This window comes from Ictalurus punctatus, chromosome 1, assembly GCF_001660625.3.
Source record: "Ictalurus punctatus breed USDA103 chromosome 1, Coco_2.0, whole genome shotgun sequence".
NCBI lineage: Eukaryota > Metazoa > Chordata > Actinopteri > Siluriformes > Ictaluridae > Ictalurus > Ictalurus punctatus.
Window position 1 is genome coordinate 14,080,101 of NC_030416.2, and position 22,246 is coordinate 14,102,346.

General features: G+C 39.8%; 1 protein-coding gene across 4 annotated transcripts in view; it reads right to left on the minus strand.

Annotated features, from left to right (window-relative positions):
* The window catches only part of hdac9b (histone deacetylase 9b), a 38,971-nt gene that overhangs the window by 6,739 nt on the left and 9,986 nt on the right, over positions 1 to 22,246 (minus strand). Inside the window, exons 1-8 of one of the 4 annotated variants that reach the window (XM_053681315.1) lie at positions 16,637 to 17,248; positions 15,621 to 15,932; positions 8,526 to 8,767; positions 8,217 to 8,367; positions 7,635 to 7,758; positions 7,175 to 7,296; positions 1,936 to 2,067; positions 1,321 to 1,436 (exon numbers count right to left, since the gene is read on the minus strand). In XM_053681315.1, coding sequence (XP_053537290.1) covers positions 1,321 to 1,436; positions 1,936 to 2,067; positions 7,175 to 7,296; positions 7,635 to 7,758; positions 8,217 to 8,367; positions 8,526 to 8,767; position 15,621 — 888 coding nt within the window. In that variant the 5' untranslated portion in view covers positions 15,622 to 15,932; positions 16,637 to 17,248. The other 3 variants (XM_017471403.3, XM_017471404.3, XM_017471394.3) reach the window with 3 other exon arrangements.

Below are 22,246 nucleotides of genomic sequence, written 5' to 3' on the forward strand. Positions count from 1 at the left end.
CCCCCTGCATATTCACTGACCTGTATGTGGATATCCGGCCTTTATATGACCCAGGGGAGCAGTTTCTTCTGAAAGAGGATACCCAATGTAACAGATCACAAACACGGCTCGCTTTTGCACCTAGCCTGTTGTCTGCGGGTAGTCCCCCAGCCCACTGGTCTGATCCATGAAACTCTCGGCCTATGTCAATACTATAGCCGCACAACGTGTTTGTGTTGTTAGCATGTCATTGGCTACCAGCAGCTGGCAGATCAATTAAGCTCAACCTCCTGCCTCCTCCACCCTGGACCATGGTGTAATAGGCATTCCTAGGCAGCCGTTGTACTGGAGGTCCATGGGAGTGTAAACAGTACTGTTGAAGAATAACACAGCTGCTAAGCTGATGCTGCACAGAGACTTGTCATTTCTGCCACACGCCCCAGAACGCACTGCTTTGTGAAGAAAGTCCAGTGGGACCTGAAAGCACTGAGCCATGAATCCATCAGGAAGTGACTCAGAGGATCTTCCAGAACTGATGAAATTCAACAAACAAAAACACTTCCGTGCTTATACTTACAGGCAAATGGCAGTCCAAACACACAGCAGTGGTTAAAGTAAGAGAATGAGAGAGTAATATACTGTGAATGCTGTGTATATACTGTGTATATATTATTATCTTTTTGCCTTGGACTTGGTCAATCAGCTGATATTGTATCTCCTTTACTGGGCAGTAAGCAGCAACTAAATAGAAGTCTGTGTCAGAGCCAGTAAAAGGGTCAATGCTTTAGAGCATGGGCTTGTAGGAGGAAGTCAACTGATTTTTTATTGCTTGTGTAGGGAAACATTTTCACTGAACTGTGACAGAGGCCTGTAATGACTGTTCTGTTTTGATAGCTGCACAAGAGTAATATAGGATCTGCGAGATGTATGTAGAAATTCAGTTTTCTCTTTTTCAGAATGCTTAATACAAACTTGTATTTCACACCAAAGACATTCTACGAAAGCTAACTCAAACTTCTTTGACCTATCTTCATCCTTTTCGTATTATTATTAGAGAATGATGTAATGAGCGGCTGTGGATCAGGTGGTAGAGCGGGTTGTCCACTAATCGTAGGGTTGGCGGTTTGATTCCCGACCCACGTGACTCCACATACCGAAGTGTCCTTGGGCAAGACACTGAACCCCAAGTTGCTCCTAATGGCATGTTAGCGCCTTGCATGGCAGCTCTGCTACCATTGGTGTGTGAGTGTGTGTGTGAATGAGACACAGTGTAAAGCGCTTTGGATAAACGCGCTAGATATGTTTAGACCATTTATGTAATGACATTTTAAGTGGCTGTACCTCAGTGTGAATGGTGGATGGTAGAGGTGATGGTCCATTGTCAGCCCCTGGAAAACTTGAGGCTCTATTTGGAGAGCTGGGGCCTGAACCAGTGGAGCTGCTACTGGCTGTCGACTCTATAGATGATGAAAAAGAAGACACAAAAACAAAAATGTTAATAGCACATAGTTACGTTTTAATGCTATTTTTGCAGTAAATTAAATGTTTATGGATTTAATGTTGGCTTTATTTTTCAGTAATTATTCATTCTTCATAATTATTCATTATTCATGCAAATCAGTGAAGCTTCTTGAATAGAATGCACTCGTCATTCTTTATATTTCTCAAGTACTGTGATAGATAATAACTCTGCAGGCAGATAAGCTTGAAGGAACAACAGCAAGCTAATATTAACTCACAACAATTGTCATTAGCACAATGACAAACATGCGGCACATAAAAACCAACAGAACCTGTGGTGTCTTAACTATCACTAGCCCAAGCAGCTGATACATAATGAGATCACTCAACAGCAGTCTTGGGGTGCTGCTGTGATTACTGGACTGAAGACAAACCAGCCAGAAAGTCTTAGTGCTCAAGCTAATTGGTAGCTAAATAATGAGATGTATCTCCTACCCATTAGTTCCAGGGCTCGTTTTTTGAAAGGTGTCATGACAGTTCCTTCTTTTCTCCTCAGAAGAGGGCTGCTCCTCCTCTCTGCAACCTTCTGCTTCAACCTAGAGCGTACCTTCAGATTTGGCTCCGAGGCTGTGAAAACACAAAACACACCCATTTACACTTTAACTACACATACGTAATTTTATAATTGGAAAAACAACTTTTAAAAAAAGTAGATAATAATGGGTCTTTATTGATCACATTATACATTACAGTGAAATTCTTTTCTTCATGTATGCCAGCATGTTACGAAGTTGGGGTCAGAGTGCAGGGTCAGTCCTGACACAGCGCCCCTAGAGCATAGAGGGCCTTGTCAAGGGCCCAACAGTGGCAGCTTGGCAGTGCTGGGGCATAATGCCCCAACCTTCCAGTCAGTAACCCAGAGCCTTAACCACCAAGCCAGCCATCCTCAGTGCACTCTCTCTCTCTCTCTCTCTCTCTCTCTCTCTCTCTCTCTCTCTCTCTCTCTCTCTCTCTCTCTCTCATTCCAATAATGTTTTTTAGTGTTATATTTGTTATGTCTTTGCAGCTGTGTCTTATTGTAAGCAAGATATGAGGTAGATCAAAAATGTAAGGAGAAAAGAATCTGTGAATTGCATAAAAGGTGCAAGAAACCTCACAGCACAGGCGTTTCTCACAGGCTGCTCTGGGAGATTAAATGCGACAGGTTTGTAACTTATGTCCAATCATCTGGAGTAAATTAGATAGAGCAACATAAAGTGGAAAGGTCCGCTCCCTGACTTGACCAAAGCCAAATACAGTAGTAGCACTTAATATAAAACAAAAACAAAGGCAGTATTCTTAAGTCTCAAGATGTACATATATATTTATTCACACCACATTCACCTAACATGAGGTTTATGTAACCAAGTTATGAAAAAAGAGTCGCTTTTCGTAACTGTCCTGTGCGTGAGATTATATGAGTAATGCGGCATGAGTAATATGTTGCTGTATAGTAAGTAAGCTCCTCCAGTGAACTGTGTCATAAGGCTGGGAAGCAGTACAGCGTGAGTCAGAGGAAAGTCATTCGCACCCACATGTACTGTAGTGTTTCAGAGCAGTGAACTCCCCCAGTACAGTCAGCAGCAACAACACACAGCCAAATGTGAACTTTTTGCTGTAGGCAAATCCGTCTAATAGTCCTTTTTGCATTTTGAAAGACAGGACGCTAAATAAGTCCAGATTAGTCTGGACACCTGTTGCCATACTTGTATTGGGGGAAGTGGTAACACAGTGCTTAAGATGTTGGCCTTCTGATTGGAAGGTCATGAGTTCAAATCCCAGCACCACCAAGCTGCCACTACTGGACCCTCAAGCAAGATCCTTAACCCTCAACTGCTCAGAGATAATTAACAGTCACTCTGGGTAATGGTGTCTGCCAAAAGCTGTAAATGTATTAAATTTACTTCCATTCATAAGATATTTTTAATAATTGAAAGTGTTCTTCATTGATTTATGAGCACAAGAGTTTGTGCAAGTGTCTCAGAGTCTGAGATTCGTTTTGTTTTGATTTCAGCCTGTAAGAAGTCACTCCCCCATCTCCCCTTCTCTATTTTTAATTTCATTTAGTTTTTAATTAGATATGTACGAATCATATATCTTTTCAAGTTCTAATGTTCTCTTTGATCGTTTCTTGTATTAAATGCTATCTTTTGCCATTTATTCTTTTAATGTTTTATATTATTGTCTTTTTTAAAGGACTTTGACATGCTTTTTGTATGAAAGATGCTATATGACTAAAGATGATGATGATGACAATTATTTTTGAATCATTATTATTGTTATAAACACTAATAAACACTAAACAGATCTATTTAAAAAGCGTCCCATTTTCCCATTTGATAGGCAGTATAATTAATATGATTATATCTGTAGTTTAAGATCTGTGATTTTATGATACTGAGCCACTATTTGAGTGTAAAAATTCTAAAAAATGTATTCAGTGGCATATAGATTTAAAACAAAAATGTGTGTGTGTGTGTGTGTGTGTGTGTGTGTGTGTGTCCTTATCATTTCAATGTGTCAAGGTACCTATAGGTAAAGGAAAAAACACTCCCAGTCTGCATTATTTTTTAACAAGAAGAGACATATGTAGATATGGCTTCTGCTCGAACTGCAATGCTAGACAGCTCTCATCATAAGCTGTAGCAGCCGCATCAGCAAGCTGTGCCATCCAGTAGGGCAGTAATGGGATGTAAATCCTGAGCCTGAAGTGATCCGCAGGGAGCATTTGCCTATCCTCCTCCCACCCCACGCTGCTCTTATTGCTGTCTATTTTTACCTAACATCACAAGCCGTCACCACGGGAACAGCATCCCATCACCGCAGAGATGGAGGCTTAGTTGTTGCGGTCACAGCAGGAGGCCAGCACTGTGATGCAAGAGGAAAATGCTTCACTCAGTCGCAGTGACAGACACAACACCTGTGTGACTTTTTCCAGAGCTGACACATCGCCTGGAGCCAAAGGCCAAGCCAAACAGGAATATATGTATGAGGCAGGAGTTTAACAGGCCCATAAATCAATCACATTATTGCATTTGAAAGCACTGCCTGAGGGTACGCTGCACACACAGAGTGCCAAATTTATTATATTATCTCCACTCAACATGCGAGTTCCCTTTTCAAAGTGTGCTGGTTTGTGGTTAAAGTTTGAGTACATGCTGTCAGGTGGGCAGATTCTTACAACAGGAACCTGATTTTAGAGAAAATATTGCTCTATTTTTATTATACATATTATTCAGATTATACATATTGTGTGGGTTTGAGGACATTATCCTTTGCACACTCATTCTCCTGCTGGAACTGCATCTCCTGCTTCACTTTCTTCATTCTCCTGTTATTAATCTTATCTGCATAATTTTCATTAGGCAAAGAAAACAAACCCGTCCTCACACAAGGGATATAAACCCTCTGATGCAACAGCTGTACTTTTATGAGCCATATTACTCCACCAATGCCACTCTGTTACTCAAAGTTTTTCCAGTTAGCAAAGCACACACTGAGTCCCTGTGCATCCACTGAGGAATACTATAGCAACACAATAGGGAATAGTCTAGTGCAAAGCACTGGAAATATACACTGTTTCAGATGTACAAAGCCAAATCCTTCTCACCTCAGCTGCACCTGCTCCACATGTTTGGTAACTGGGTCAAGATTAGAGAGGGTATTTCTTCTCTTTTCACTAAACCAGGCTATTCCTATGCACAACAGTATCAGTGCTCCAAGCCAGTATTATTCAAGTCCAGACAGTAGGTGAAAAGTAGTACACATGCTGGCAATCTTCTATCCCTTTTGTCAATTGATAGAACAAGGGAATCTATATGACATCTACTTATTAATGATGTTTAACATTAGCGTGATGTGAATTTGTTTGTTTGATTGATTATTGCCCCACAGAAAGGAAAAAAGAGACTAATAATATAACCCAGTGTACTATAAAAATCGAGTAAATTAAGTTAACTGACAGGAAAGTACTAGAACCCTTCACAAAAAACAAGAGTAAAATGTAATCCAGAAAGTCAAATACAGTCCTTTTCATTTCATATTAGCATTATTTCTAAAAAAAAAAAAAAAAAAACACTTGTAAGTGTACTATATGTTAAGATATGGCTTCTTTGAAATAACTTTATACATTTTAATATTTTTCAACTAAGAGATGGAAAAATAAATGGTAAAATCATTTGAATGGTGCAGTCATTTATACAAAGCTGTATTTCTGAGACGTAGACATAAACTCAGTTGTAACCTTGTTTTTATGTCCCTAACATTTCCTAAATTCAGATATAAGTGAGATATACAGGAAGAGATTTCAGTTGAGGCACAGTAATGACTTTGCCTTTACCCAGTAAAGGTGATGTATATACATTGTGACATGTGATGCATAACATTAATATTCACCAAAGGAACTGTGGTATATCTAAAGGGTAGGACTGTGCACTGGTACATACTGAACCGCAGTCACATTTGTCTGAAACAGATTCTGAAATTCAATTCAGTCTGTTCCGTTTAACCCAGAAGGATATAAATTGTGGTTAAAAGCTATCAAAACTGAATTACACTGTATTATGAATTCAAACCCAAGAGCTGCTCAGATTCTCGTATTCTAGCATTGGCTCCAAACTCCAAAAACAACAACATTTTGGCAAGTTTTTCTGAATGCAGGATAAACATATTGAATGCTAACATATGAACATTGAATGGATCAACATATTGAACACAATAAACACCCTTTTTCTTTTTGTGTATATGACATAATCACAGATTAGTTTCAATAACCTGTGCAACTCATTGCCTGATCTCTAAATTGTGTACAGCATACTAGTCCATGTGGGAAAGTAATTTAACCGGTATAATTGTTTACCATCATAATTCAAATGGACACAAGGGTAAAGGAATGTAATGTCAGTTCGGTGACCTCATGGCACGGCTATGAACTGTTCGTCTTGGCAAGAGCTTACGACTGACCAAAACCAAGAGGGAGCCATAAGTCATGTTAATGCTGACTTCCCATGAGGTTTACTCCAAGGCTGGGTCAACAAACCTGAGCTGATTTCTGTGAAAAGTCGGGGATTTTCCAAATAACCGAAGCTTTTCATACCTCAGGAGAAATTAAATGCCTTTATTCTTACTGTGAGGCAATTATGTGATGTTACTGCTTATGGGCCGTAAGCAGAAAAACTTGGTGGAATTTAATTACAAAAGTAATGCATGTGCAGACCTCTGTGTCACTTCTCCTGGGTTCCCGGGGAAAATATCTAGGAAAAATATCCTCTCTACAATGACTGAAGACAGCATTGATGTCAGTTCAATGCACAGAGTTTAGAATTGAACTGGACTGCAATTTCAGAGGAATGGGGGGGCGGGGAGGTTGAAAGTAAGACCAAGAATGCAAAAAAGAAACAAATGTAATTCTTTAGGATTCACTTCAGAATGATGACTTTGTGACCCAGTCTTCCAAAGAAAATGTTTCTGGGAAAATATGTACTCACTGGTGCATTAAGTAGGTAATACATACTAACATTCTTAAGCTGAAAATGTTTTTCTGTGGGAACTTGGGCTAGTGCTTTGGATAAAAGCATCTGCTAAAGGAATAAATTTAAATACTAAATGTAATCCTATATCAACTAAGCCTGTCTAATTTTGACCAGCTTAGTCAAAATGACACATTTTGTACATTTCAAACATTGTTTGGTCCTACCAGTCTTCCTCAGAGGGAAATCATCCCTGCAGTCCGGTAGGGAGGGTAAAGGGAACTTGCATGACGGTGACACTCCTCCCAGAGGAGGTGAACTCTGCTCCAGAGAGGTGTGATGGGAGGCACTGAACAGAAAGGAGACACAAACTGAACTGCTTAACTAACCTTACAGCCATAAATCACTCTAATGCCCCACTGTGCCAAATTTCACATTGGTGATAAGACTATTTAGCCCTTAATATTATCTTGATGCAACAACTCTATATTCTTTTCTGTAGCCTATATGTAACATTATTTATCATTATTTATATTTCATCAGCATGACAGATACAATTATAATATGTCATACAATTTTCCATGTATATAAAATTAATATTAAAGATATCAATAGTACATACAATTAATAGGCCACAATGAAATCATGGTATTAACCTAGATATTAGGAGTCAGTTTCTTTGCTTACGTGAACCACAGTTTGGAGTTTTGTGTGAATGTATGGCAGGATCCATTAGATGCTGTGTCCTTTGTGGATTTGCTCAACAAAAACTCCTGTAGTTTCTGCTTAACTTCTGTGCTGGCCACTGCACCTGTCACACCAAAGGATAGCACTCATCCTATGGCTCATACACTGACATGAACTGATTTAGTAAACCCATTTTTAGCAGCGTAAAAAAAAGAAATTGCCATCACTCAATTATTTAGTGCTAATTATTTAATTTATTTGGACTATTTAGCTACAGTATACTTATGCATATATATACATATGCATATACATACATACATACATACATACATACATACATACATACATACACAATGATATGTTTTTACAAGCAATCAGATCTCAAATTTGTCCTGCTGTCGTAAAACACATATGAAACAAATGAATAAACATCTCCCCCTACTGGATAATGAAGATAGTGCACCAATGGAGAGGTGATTAGGCTTTGGTGTTGACTGAGTTCGGAAAAAGAAAAAAGAAAAAACCTGTTCACTCATAACTGACATGCTAGTGTAGAGTAATGAGACGGAGTTGAACTCTTACTCTCTCGCGCCCGCTCTTTGCTTCTGAGGATTAGGACCTGCTGCTGGCGCCGATGTCTCTCCAGTTCCCTTTCTTGGTTTTGCTGCTCCAACTTCCTTTCCTTCTCCAGCTGCTCCTGCCGCTGCTTCATCACTTGCAGCTCCTGCTGCAGCTGAGAAATACACCAGTTATAAATTACACACCTAATTTCTACACCGTTTCATTGTATCCAAAAAGTATTTACAGCCAGAAAAATATAGTTTATAAGCCACGTGGCATATTTTTTGGCTGGACAGGTCAACATCAGCAATGTCAGGGTTATGCCCTCACCTTGAGGTGCTCCTGCAGCTGCACCTGGTGCTGGCGAATCAGGTTCTCATGCTGCTTCTGGAACTCGTTTATGAGAAGCTGTTTCTGGATCTGCTGTTGCTTCTGAATGAGGAGCAGCTCCTGCTGCAGCTGCCGCTCCCACACGTTGGGGTCCGAGCCCAGGGCCGGCATCCTCACGTCTGTCCGCAGATCTAGTGGAGAAGCAGGCTCCAGAGCCAGTGGTACTTCAGGCTTAACGTCCACTGAGAATATAGCACAGCAGAGATGAGGACAGTTGGAAAACAGTTATCTGAAATATTGCAGTTACGTACTTCAACATGCATCCTAGATTTGTAAAGAAGAGAGGGTGGAATAGACATGCATAAATCTGTTTGGGGTTTTTTTTTAATGGGAAGCCTGTACAGCACCAGTTCCCTACTGTGAGCCAAAAGATGAACAGCTCAAGCTGTCTTCAAGCATCAGCCATCCTGCTGACCCCATTTGGCTACGGCGAAAAGCGTAATGTTATAACCTCGTTTGTCAGTTGGATGGCCTGTTTGTGTGTGTGCCTTGCCCTTATTCCCCTGCCATATTCCCTCCTCCAAGCGTTCACCATTACGGAAAGATTGCGCCTATATTCTTCAACCTGTGGCTCATTACAAATAATAAGCTGGATACAAAGCAAGAGGGCATCCCTCAGGTCCATAAAGCTCTATAAATAGCTGGCAAGGCAGTGGAAATCAATAGCAAGCCTGGATGACACACTCAGAAAGGATGAGGCAAACAAGCATCATAACCAACTGCGGCTGCGCGCCTCCTCTGCGGGGGAATAAGCAATTACAGAGATATGGGTCTTACAAAAAGAGCCCTAGAGCAAACAAAACCCTGACTGCATAGCAAACTTGTAAAAGGGTGTGTGCAAGATAGAAAAATACAAATAATGTCTAGCTGTTTTTTTCATAGTTACCTATAGTGCATCAACCCACAGATGGTAATTTCACAAACGGATGTTAAGTTGGCATTTAAACACGCTCATATGCAAATATACAGATCAACAGGTCTTCATGCCAGTAAATGTTCCTTTTCATATCCACATTTCCACTCGTACATCATGCAAGAGTGACTCATTGAAAACATTTTGAGATACACAACTGAAACAATATAACCTTTGGGGAAACTGTTAGAGTTAATGGCTTTTAATGCAAAAAATCAATAAGCAAGACACCGACAGCACAGCGCAATGATGTATGCAACGATGTGTGTAAAACACTTAGGTCTGAAAAACACTCCCGGACCATCTCAAATCGCACATCTTTTAAATGCTCTGGAATAACAGACACACATCAGACATCTCCAATGTTTCAAATGTGTAACCTCCAGCGTGGCTATTAAAAGACACACACACACAAAAGACAGACACAAACATTGTCATCTGCTGTCGTCACTGAAAAATTGAGATTCTACAGTAGCCTATGTATAAGCTAGACTATTTGAGACACTCCAGTTTTTCCATGCAAGGTGTTAAGGTGAGACGCTTGCAGTGACGCAAGCAGCAAACTCATTACTGGCAAACTATTTCAGCACCCTGTTTTGTTGTTCAGAATGCCGCAGTCAAAAATGTCTGCATGCGGTACTGACGAGTCAGGTATAAATAGCAACATAAAAGCAAGTGCTGCAATCTAGGGCTATGACAAACCCACACACCCTATCCACCACCCTAAACCAGGCTGCTGTGGCAACATGGACGACATAACAATGACTACTCTTCCAGAAGATATTGAACAGCACTGTGCGCTGTCTCCTCCTGGGGAGCAGTTTTATATTGATAAGACTCAAAACACAGTCATATACGATCATTAAAAGTGCCCCCCCCACACACACACACACACACACACACACAACATACTCTAACTGTACAAATGCACACACAGGCTTAGTGCTGGTTTTGGGTCTCAAGCCTTTAAAAGGCATTTAGTTCAGAAGGAAACAGTGCTCTGGGCCTGTAGGTATGATAGAGGAGTGCTTGAGGCTGGTCTGTGACAGCACTTTTAAACAGGCTCTTTAGTAGCACGGTCCCGCTGTGTCTTTTCATCCTTCCTGTATCTAGCCAATGAGCAGCAGCTCTGAGTCACAGGCATCTGGCTCACTGCCCCTGCGCAGCTAAAAATAGCTGCAGTTACCTGCTGTTTCCTGTTGCGTGCAGCTGTAATATCTCATTTATCTCCCGTCTCCCTGCACCTCCCTTCACCCCTGCTGCTGTCATTAAAAAGATATGCACCTTGATTTAGTCATACCTGTACTTCTTCCTGCTTAACTTGTGGCAGTAATTGATAGAGGGTTGTCGTTTCTTTTTTTCAAACTCATTACCGCAAGCCCTCTGCCTCTTACCCTACCCAGACTGTGGCACTACAGAACAAATGAGCATGATGTTGAAGTCAGGCATCTATATTATGTCTGGAAACCAGTTCAAATATCATGCTGATGAGGACATCCTTTTGAAAATAGAACGAGCTACTGATGTCATTGCCAGGTCTGCTTTTAAAAGAAGACAAAAACAAGAATTTAGGTGTGCTATTCTGAGAACACCAAGCATGTAGAATATGGTAATGACAGGAATCCATTACAAGCACAATGTTGTGCACAAGACATATCCACGGTCAGTCACAGGGATCAGCTAAAGCTCAGTGGATTAGGGTTCTACATATTCAAATTCCACCCAGAACATTAGGAACACAGGTTTAAATTTAGCTGTTTTTGTGCCCTTGAGAAAGACTCTAAACTCCACAGTGCCCCAAACCACTGTTGTATTCCCACTACAATTTCCTTATCCAAGACCTTGAAAAAGTCAACCTGATTAGGGGTTCCCACTTTATGATATAAAGACAAACATGAGCCTATGACAGTATGTCCTCTATTACAGCAGTGCTTTTTATATCGCCTAGTTTTGACACCCTCAGAAGGTGACGTATGTTTATCTTTTTTCAGCAGTACACACACACACACACACACACACGCACACACGCACACATACATACACTTTAATTTTTTGGCCTTAAGCCATTAAGGCGATGATTCCATATGCAACAAATCTTAGAAGAGCTGTTGATGTGTTGCAAATTGCTGCTGGAAAAACAGAATTAGCAGCAAGTAGGTTAAATATAACTGCTTTTCTGAGCACACTCTTAATATAGATAATGTGAAAGACTATCACACTTGTGAGGCCACCTAGCTATTTTAACTCAGGCAAAAATAAGAGTCCCCTGCTGAATTTATGTAATGCACTAGGCAGCCAATTTCTTCCTTCCAACCCAATGTGTGAGTGTAATGTAACCTTTTGAGTTACTATTAGTTTGTCTGTATTGATTGATTTTTACTACTCGCTATTTCAGATGCTTGGTTGACTAAAAAGGGTCACACCGAGGTAGCACTGTCAGCGGGTAAACACTAGATTTATGAAAGAAAGCTTACAATTTGTCTTTGGCACCAAAGACTAGCATGCATCCCACATCGTGCCAAACCCTACTTCTCCCCAGTGGCTGCTAGGAAGGGTACGGTGACTACTGTAACCATGAGTCACTGGTCAAGGCTTTAATTGCACGCTGATCTGTCTCAAATTACTGTTGAGTACACTGATAAAAGGCTTGGGGTGCTGGTAAATCCAGACACACGTTATTAAGCCTCCCACACACCGCTAAACGAAAGCATGCTAATTTGTTTTGAGAGATTAACATACGCACTTCCAAGTCTTTTCAATTCTGCACAAATGTGACACTCACCTGTTTGTGTACGCTGAGGGAATGCAAGTCTGAAACAGACCATAACTAAAGCCTAATGCATCTGTAATTCATTTTGATCATATAGTGCAGAGAAATGTGCGTGTTCTCTCAGCCACCATGTTTTAGACCATGTTCCGTGGCTCTGTCCTGATGGGTTGACGGGAAGGCTGAAGGCCGTGAAATGTGCCGCATTTTCAAATCCGTTTCGTCACAGATTCAGTGCAGCTTAGAATTTTTAATGTTTCTAATAGTAATGTCATTTTAAATGCTGTATTAGACGGTGCAAAAGCATGTCAGGTAAGTGGTATTTATCTTTTTTACACCGTTATTGCATCATGTTAAATATATTCATGCAATTCAAGGATCTGTTTTTAATTTGCCAGTGATTTATTTTTTGTTTAAATATAGCTATTCATAAATGTCCAAGTCTGTGTGCACATCAAATGTCAATACTAGAATGCCAAATGGTAAATGAAAATATGATTATTCAATTTTATATTGAATTATTTTTGTGTGAGTGGAAGATGAAGCTCCACATGAAGTAATACATCACCGCCTTTCTATAGTCTTTATTTATGTAGAATTTTCCCCACAAGTTTCATACCAGTAAAACTAAAATACTTCTACTGAACTAATATGTTGTATTCATTAAAGTAAAAATGTAATATATATATATATATATATATATATATATATATATATATATATATATATATATATATATATATATATAAATTATGTGGGAAACACTTTGACACCATCTCACAAATTGCTAATTCCATCATGTCCTCTTTAGAAAACAATTCTCCATGTGTCTGTACACTCTTAAATGGGGGGAAAAATGTTTGTTTTTTTTTTCAAGCTGTTCTTTCAATAGTTAAAGCTTCTTATCTTTTTTAAAGGATTTTATTTGGACTCCTCACTAAAACTCAGTTCTGTTGTAGGATATTTAGGAGTTCACCCCAAGAGACAACAAAATAATCTTCAAGATTTCTAGATTTGTCCTTTTTTTTCTAATAGTGTATGTGGAAAAGATTGCTCGGTAGCAAATCACTCAGTATTTTGCACTAGGTCAATCAAGTCATGATTTTTTGGGGTTTCTTTTCCCAATGTCTAGTATGATCAAACCCTCCAAAACACACAAAGCATACTCCAACAGTATATACATCTTTAAAAACAGCACACAGTCCCATACCTAATCAAAATGCAGTCTAAATCTAGAGATCTCCGGCTCATTTAAGTGTCATGTTTCCCTCATATAAGATACAGGGCTGAATGGTATTTCTCCTGCCTGTCTGAGATGGGTGCTGGAACACTTATTAAAGATGGCAATATGCTGTGCTGCAAGCAGGTTAAAACTACAGCATCACCACTACACTTTCATCAGAGGCTTGTGTAGTATAGATTATGTACCGCCAATGAGCTGTTCTGGGGTCAATATATATAGCATAATAGGAGAAAGGCACAAAATGTGAGGTTTAATGTGGAAAATAATTGCCAAATTGACCAATTTTGGACCTCAAGCTTTATTAAAAGTGAAAAAGTAAGGCTAAAGCCACACAAGTAAAAAAATTTTTTGTTAGGATATACTGTAAGCACTAAAGATATATAAGCCATTAGTGGAACCCAGATCAATTATTAATACCAAGATACAGCTATGATGTCTGATTTAGAATGAATCAAGATTTTTGTCTTTACTATCTTTAAAAAGCTTTCCAGTATAGTCCTAGGATAATAATGAAGTTTGGTAATTCAAAAGAAAACACAAAAGTCACACCAGTTAAGCTGTCACTGACACCAGAAGGCAATGTGCAGGTACTGTATCACCAATCTATCAACAATGATGTGTGAATGTCATGTGTCAAAGAACATCCAGTGCCATACATCTAAAGTGAAGCCTGGAGAAAGGGGACTGAAACAGAACGGTCCTGTCATCTCAAACAGCTCACAGGTACTTCAAGATGAAAGTGATGTCATTATCAGTGGTCTGGGAAGAACAGAATGTAATTTAACCAAAACAAAAACAGCCTTTAGAGAGGACATTGTTGTGATAAATTAAGAGGCCTTGCTTGCTTTTCTTTTTTCTGAGAACGCACTCATGCCCAGCATCAAATTACAGGAAGTCATAAGTATAATAAGCTTCATTAGTAATTATCCTTCGACTATAATGGAGGGCTGTCAGAGCCATGTTTTTATTTTCTTCTCTTTGATGCAGCTGAGTGTCTTCAACTTATAGAGACTGTTTTCATTAGAATATTAATTAGAGTGCTTTTGCTCCTCATGCAACAGTACGAGAGTCACATAAGCTGAGTGGGAGACATGGGTTCAAAATAAAGAGTGATCCAACACAGTGATCCAACACAGTACTGCATCCCAACTGATTATTCATTATTCAATGCTCTAGAAGGCTCAAAAACGCTCTTTTTTTTTTTTCTTTTTACATGTGACCACTGAGTTTCTTTGTAATTTTACCTCCTGCAGAGACCAGGCTGTTGTTTTCAGAATGACCACATAATTAGTACTAACAGTATTGAATGGATGGACTGCTAGAGTGCTAGGAGGAAACTCCTAGCAAAATTCAGATTCTCATGTCATTCTCAAGCAAAAAGCACAAGATTGAAGGACACGAGGAAATAAATGCAAGCACGTTTCTCGATAGCAACACATTTATATACCATATGAGAGCAAATGACAAGACAAAAACACACTATTAATATATGTTCCAGTGCACGGTTATATTAGGCGCGGCTTGAGATGGAATGATAACAGATTGAAGTGGTGCCTAATCTTAGCACCCTAATGCCAGAAGTTGAAAATAACATGGCTAAGAATAGCTGACCCACAGACTAAGAAACAGCCTGCTGCATGCAAGAACCTGTCACACCACATACAGTACACATACAGCATACCTGTATCATATCATATCAGCATACATGTATATCTATATATAACTATAATATGCTTCCTTAAAGCTTTTACTTATCCTAAGCTAATACTGAATTAGGCTACCTGAAGGATTTAAGGCTAATGTCCTCCGGCTAGAGTCGAGACTTACTGCCCCAAATCAATTAGTTCAGTCCCACAACAGGTTTCTTTGAGTCTCATTAAGGATGACAACTTGTTTCTCTGGCAAAATTTCTTGAAACATATATTTGCACAGTTTATATGACTTGCATTAACAGAAATGTCGAATGTGTTGTGCAACATAAACAAAGTTAGATGTGAGATGTTTTAACCTGTGGACACTGCTCTGAAATGACTCAGGCTGCCGTGAAGTTGCACTTGAACTCCTGAATTTAAAAAAAGCAAGAAATAATCATAATACATGTGGAGGGCTCACTGTGGCTTAGTGTTTAGCATGCTCATCTCACACCTCACACCTCCAGGGCTGCTGCCCTGTGTGTGCGGAGTTTGCATGTTCTCCCCGTGCTGCGGGGGTTTCCTCCACGTATTCCGGTTTCCTCCCCCAGTCCAAAGACATGCATAGTAGGCTGATTGGCATGTCCAAAGTGTCCGTAGTGTGTGAATGGGTTTGTGAATGTGAATGAGTATGTGATTGTGCCCCGCGATGCATTGGCACCCCGTCCAGGGTAGGGTGCACTCTGCCTTGTACCCCAGGCTCCCTGGGATAGGCTCCAGTCTCCCCACGACCCTGTAGGATAAGCGGTATAGAATAGAAAATGGATGGATGGATGGATAATGCAGGGTTAGATTGTAAATTTCCGAGAACACTCCAACAGCCCTCGAAATAGTAATAGGTTTGAGCCAACATCTGTATGTGAACTAACAACAAACCCTAGACAACAAAAGTAGAGAAATAAGTGATGTCTAAAATCAATAACGCGATGAAAAACTTCATGGCATGATGTCAGCAAAAAGGCCCGGCTCCAAAATAGACCTATGTACTGTCTTTGATAAATATCTGAAGTAACAGGCTTTTCGTGTCGACTGTATTTCTGTCAACCTGTTTCCTGTCTCTGCTTCAGTGCTCCTGTACAAGCTGTAGTTCTTAATACAACTCACTGTTTACCACCCTGCATGTCGTTCAGTGCTATTACTAGACAACTTTGCATGCATCAATTATTCTATTTATAACAAACCAGGGTTATATCTTAAATAGAGAGCCTATTTCCAGATATAAGTCAGACTCAGGACAGCTCCACAAGCAACACAGACACACAGTGCACATGCCATTAAGCACATGATAGGGGCAGTACCTGTTAATCCAGCAGCTAGTCAGACTGCCCTGCTGTTGTTGACACAAGTTTAAAAAGCTCCACTAACAGGAAGTGTAGAAGTGGAGAGTGCGTGCATTTCAGAGAGAGAGCGAAAGAGAGAGAGAGAATCAAGAGTCACCTGAGTTGTTAACGTTGTGCATGTCACTGTCGTGGGGTTCCTGAGGCATCCGGAGTTTGCCAAAGCTGTCGCTGGAGAAGTAGGAGTCACCCTCGTAAATGGTCTGTAGCATACTCCAGTCAGCGGCACATTGCCTGCCCTATTCTTCCTGTCACACTAGCAGCCCTTCCTTGTCCTCTCTCTCTCTCTCTCTCTCTCTCTCTCTCTCAGGAGACCACAAGCACTCGCTTCTGCCTCCTCCTCACTGGTGGCACTACGCGAGAAAGACAACTCCTCCCTCGGTAACACGAACAGTTCCTCCCCTGCTATCTTCTTCGCTCCCTTTCACTTCTCCTCCACACGTCAGGGAATCAGCAGGGGGGCTACACCATCTCCTGCTGCAGCTCCTCAGAAAAGGGTTTATCCGTTTACTTTTTCCGTGGTTTAAGTCTTCCCCTGTCCTTTTTGTCAGCTTTTCCCCTGCAAAATGGCTGAACAGCCTTTACTGCATCTGTGGAGTTGTGTGTCAAGCAGTCAAAGCTGTGTTCTGATTTTCATTGCTCTTTCTTCTCCTCTCTTCCCTCTCTAATGCTCTGTCTAGTTTAGAGCAGCTTACTGTGTAAAGGAGGAGGTTCATTTGCATGTGAATCAACAGTGGCATGGCCCACAGGTGACAGAAATAGAACAATGGCCAGCCCTGGCTATAAATAGATCAGCCAAGGCTCAGGGATTGGAGCGGCATTGATGCGTTTAAAAATACCACACCAAACACAGCTGTGGCCCCTCGCTCTCTGCCAGAAGGCATGTCTCTCTCCCTTTCACTCTTGTATTCTATCACTCTCCTTTTTTTTCATTTTCTTCCCTCTCTTTACTTCCTTCTGGCCTTCTTAAAAAGACACACAACCCGCTTTCTTGAGAGATAAATATAATTTGTCTGCATTTTGCTTGACATTTGGCTCCTTTATGCAGCTGTGTTGTGACGTTCTCATGGATTATGTGCAGAAACTCAGACCATATTGAGAGTAAAATATTTAGCATTGCAGAAAAAATAAGTTTGCAATTATTTTTATTATATTCTGTATATGTTTTTTTTAAATGATACAATCTAATAATTGCCTAAAATCAACAATAGGCTACAGAAACTCCAGAATAGTGATCTAATAGTTTTGCAGAAGTACATTTATAAAGCTATGTAAAGCAGTAATAGGGATTCTCCAGTCCAGCTCTTAACATAGTGTCGATTGGTAAACACTCGATTAGAAAAACTACATGCTCAGTCTGACCTTGTTTGCTTTGTTCGTTAACTCCTTAAACTATAAAGACCCACCAAGTCCAGACATACATTTCTCACTTTCAGAACTACATATTGTCCAATTTGTTTTACTGTGCAGTCACTGTGTAACTCAATATTATCAAGCAAGATTAATAACTAAATAATAAGTGTATAAAATGGTGTGCGGTTGTGGTCTATTATTTGGGGTCCCTATTTGTAGAAATGTGTTTAAGAAGGCTGTTTAAACACAGCAAGTTGAATGTGAGGTCAGACTTATTTAAATAAATTGAAACGTCCTACCTTATACATCTTGGATCATGGTAAACAACCATCACGCTACTCTTTTGTGGCAAACTGCCATTTTTTAGAGACCTATATAGTTTTTATGACCTTCTCATTGACTAAATGTATTGTCCTTTTAACATTTACCATATAAATGCACATCTGTGAGAGTCATAACACATTTATTAAGTATTAGGTACAGCCACTGAGACAGCCCTGCAGCCTTTTTCCATGAAAACCCATGGACCATTGAAGTTTAACATTAGCTTCACAAAGGAGACGGTTATATTTGACTGAATACGAGGCATATAACCTCAGAAACATGTCTTTATTTAGTTTAATTAAGTCAAACTAGAACCAGAATATAGGTTAATACCATAATTAGAGAAGAATATATGAGGGATGAGCATCTCCCAGCAGCCCTAAAAAGGACTCAAGAAGCAGAATGTTATCACTGTAAGTCTAGCCTTTTTCAGTCCTATGTTGGTACAAACAGCTCTGTCATATACCCAAAGATTGCAGTTAGAGGGGAATGATGCTATGTTTTCGTGTTGTTTCAGCTGGACAGACAGTTTATGCTCTCTTCAGTTTGTTACTCCAAATAACACAAGAGTACCGTTAAGAGCACTTGTCATGCATGGACAAATGTAAGAACCATAAAACGTTTCCCTCGGAACTAGTGGAGTATTCCTATTTGCTCATTTCCTTGCTGAGTACAAATAGCAAAAATGTCATATTGTGACCATGACCCCACATTTGTAGCCTGTTACACTTATTCACCATAGAATCATGGTCAGTTACAGTTCATAACCTTCCATTCTACTTTTTTTTTTGTTCTGGACTGCTAGTGTGTTTTCCTTTAAAACTAGTGAAGGCAGTATCTCAAAAGAAGTGCTGATACTATACTACCATCACTCAAAAAGTTGATACTGCCCTCATATTGAGGATGATAGAAAGCAAGACTGTGTTTTCACAAATACAAATACAGTGCAGTGAAATGATTTGAATTACTGGAGCTGACAGGGTTTGCAGGCTGGAGCTTGAACTTATGACCTTCTGATCAGCCCCTGAGCCACCACTAATATGCTAATACTGATCTGTATTGAAGATGAGAGTAACAGTGGGCACAAATTTGATCAAATGTTTCTCCACTGAAAGTAAGAATTGCTCAAGGTCTTGATATTGTGGATGAGAAGAACTCAGTGTTCAGATATTGCGTACTCTTGAGGATAAGAGACTCAATATTTTGATATTGCTCTCTAGTGAGGGCCAGTCACTCAGAAAAACTCACCAAAATCTGCAAATGGCATTTCTACTTGTGCTTCCTAGGATATAGCCATAATGTGCATACAATGGCATTTAATGGAAGAAGATGTCTAGTGACCTGCGATCACTTCCTTTACCTAGTGGGCTAACCCCATTATTGTGTTCCCAAAAAACACACAAACAGCTAGAGGTCACTTCCACATGTGCTCATGTACAAGAGCAGATAGGTTTTTAGGTTTATTAACATACTGTAGAGACCTTTGGTAGAAATTTTGGAATCAGCCACAGCGTGACATATTTAAACTCCAGTCCCCAATGTAAACGCAATTCTGACAAATAATGCGTGCAATATGACGACACTTTGCCAGGCTGATGGCCAGCAAAGAAAAATGTCACCACATCTTATATGTGGATCTTTATATCTATATCTTCCAAGTCCAGGATTCACTGTAGGACCATTCTTGTTATGTGTGAGTATTGGAGATAAAAGATGATTAGCACTCACTGTCAAATACAAAACGCTTCCACATACACCTTTAGCATCGTAACCTTAATCTTAGTGCTTCTGCTATCACAGCCAGTAGGTGGTAGCTTCAATTGCCTTCAAGTCCCTGGGGTATGGGTCAGGCATTCAATCAGCTTTGATAAGTGGAAGATACCGCTTCAGTTTCTCTAAGGCAGCCTTAATATTGTTCTGCGGCTCTTTTGCTGCTGCTGTTGAGCCGCACTTTGGTATTAATACAGCTGTACCAAGCTCCTATAAATTCTGCATTTTGAGCTGTTCAGTTGTTACAAATGTTATGAATTCACAAAACAATGAAATTATGAAACATGTAAACAACAAAATAGGTTTCAATGACCTGTTCTAATGACACAGTGAAGCATAGTGGGAATTGTAATAAGTCAACACTACACTACTGAGGACTGAAACACCATGCACAGGACAACATTGATATTTTTATTAAGTCATCATTTCCTGCCAGAAAGTATTATCCCCAGCTTATAAATGATGTCTATGGGTTATACCGACAATGGTGAATTATGTCGATGAATAACAGTGAGGAATTCTGACAAGCCTTTTCAAAACAAGAAATGAGCAGTCCACTAAAGTTACACATAATATGTAAGGATAAATCATACAGATGCTCAATTAAAAGATTCAACATACAGGATGTTGTAAGTAGTAATATAGTATCCTGTTTTCACGTTGAAATATATTGCATTCTGTAGTCATTATTCGTAAACCAAACACAGACACATCCCTCATGTGACTAAGGCCAGCTTGATCGTGGTTAATGATTATTCAGCGCTAATGTCTCCAGCACCTGTTAGCATGTTGGAGCATCAGTAGCGTCAGTGCAGGCGGATTCAGGATCACGATTCTAGCGATTCTCACTAGTTGAGTGCCCAAAGCCTCCATCTGTCCAAACACTAGAACACTAGCTCATAAAGTGTGGAGCTCACTCTGTGCTTTCTACACAGCAATAACTCCACCAGGCTCCATTAATTTGAGAAGGAAAGTATTTTGTATGTGTGTGTGTGTGTGTGTGTGTGTGTGTGTGTGTGTGTGTGTGTGTGTGTGTGTGTGTGTGTTTTATGGACGTTTGTATTCTGTTTTATCATTTAACTCTGGCATAGTTTAAAAGTGCTAGGTTATATATGAAGAGAAAAATTTTCCATATGGGAAAACATGCACATAAAAGAGATGTGATATGGTTAAATAGCAATACAAATACATGTTTGAGTCTGAAAAATTCCTGAGCATGCTGTCGTCACAGCTGTCTAGACAAAATGCGCTGGAACAGAACTAGAAGAGAAGTAACCTTTACGCTAATGTCAAATCACAAGTATGAATATTTAAGGAGTGATTAACATTTTACATAAGGATAGCATCCTTATGCACATACTGTACTGCATATTAAAAATAACTTATTCGTATGTATATTGCATGATAGCACGATCGCAATGAGGATTAAAGGTCTGTGTAAAACAGAAAGTATCTCACCATGATTAACCCCCAGGCGCAGTCAGCAAGTCCAGAATGACATTCCTTACTCTCGTAATGACATACCTTTTCTATTATTGTCACTGCATTTCTTGAATAATTCATCATAATTATTAAATAATATGTTTATTTAAATATCACTGACACTGGCAAAAATAGCACACCATCAAATGCACATCAGCTAATCAGACGGGACAAAAGGTGGTGACCTTTAATTTCCGGATTTACAGGCATCTGTGGGCTATTTTCACCTGAGGAATTGACTTCGCTACAGCACTGATTCTGCAACTCACTGTCAATGTCACTGTTCTTCATCTTGATTAACTTTTGTACTTATATTGTCCTTCCAAATCTTGGTTACTTTCCAAAAGCTAGGAAATTGCATAGTGTGTGTGCATGCATGAGTACATGTGTATGTGTGTGAGTGTGTGTGTGTGTGTGTGTTTGTTTGAGTAACAAGCAGCCTTGATGGGCTGTAAAGGGGTTGAAGAGCCTGTTATAGCTTTCCTGCGTCAGAGGTGGCCTTTTGTTCACTGTAGTCCTATTAAACAATTTAAGTGTGAGCGTCAGTGTGCCAGCTGGTGCTGCTTTCGTTCCCTCAGGTTAACTCATCACAGCCCCCAAGAGAACCCCCCCCCCTTTCCAAATTTAAATACAAGACAATTGTAGGGTTATAATGAGGGAGTGAGAGATATGCATCCTGAAAAGGACACTGCAGTGCGTCTCGTGTCTCATCACCCGAAAATCAAATAAAATCTCTGTTCTAAATGTCTGTTATAAATCAGGATGTTATTCTCACACGTTC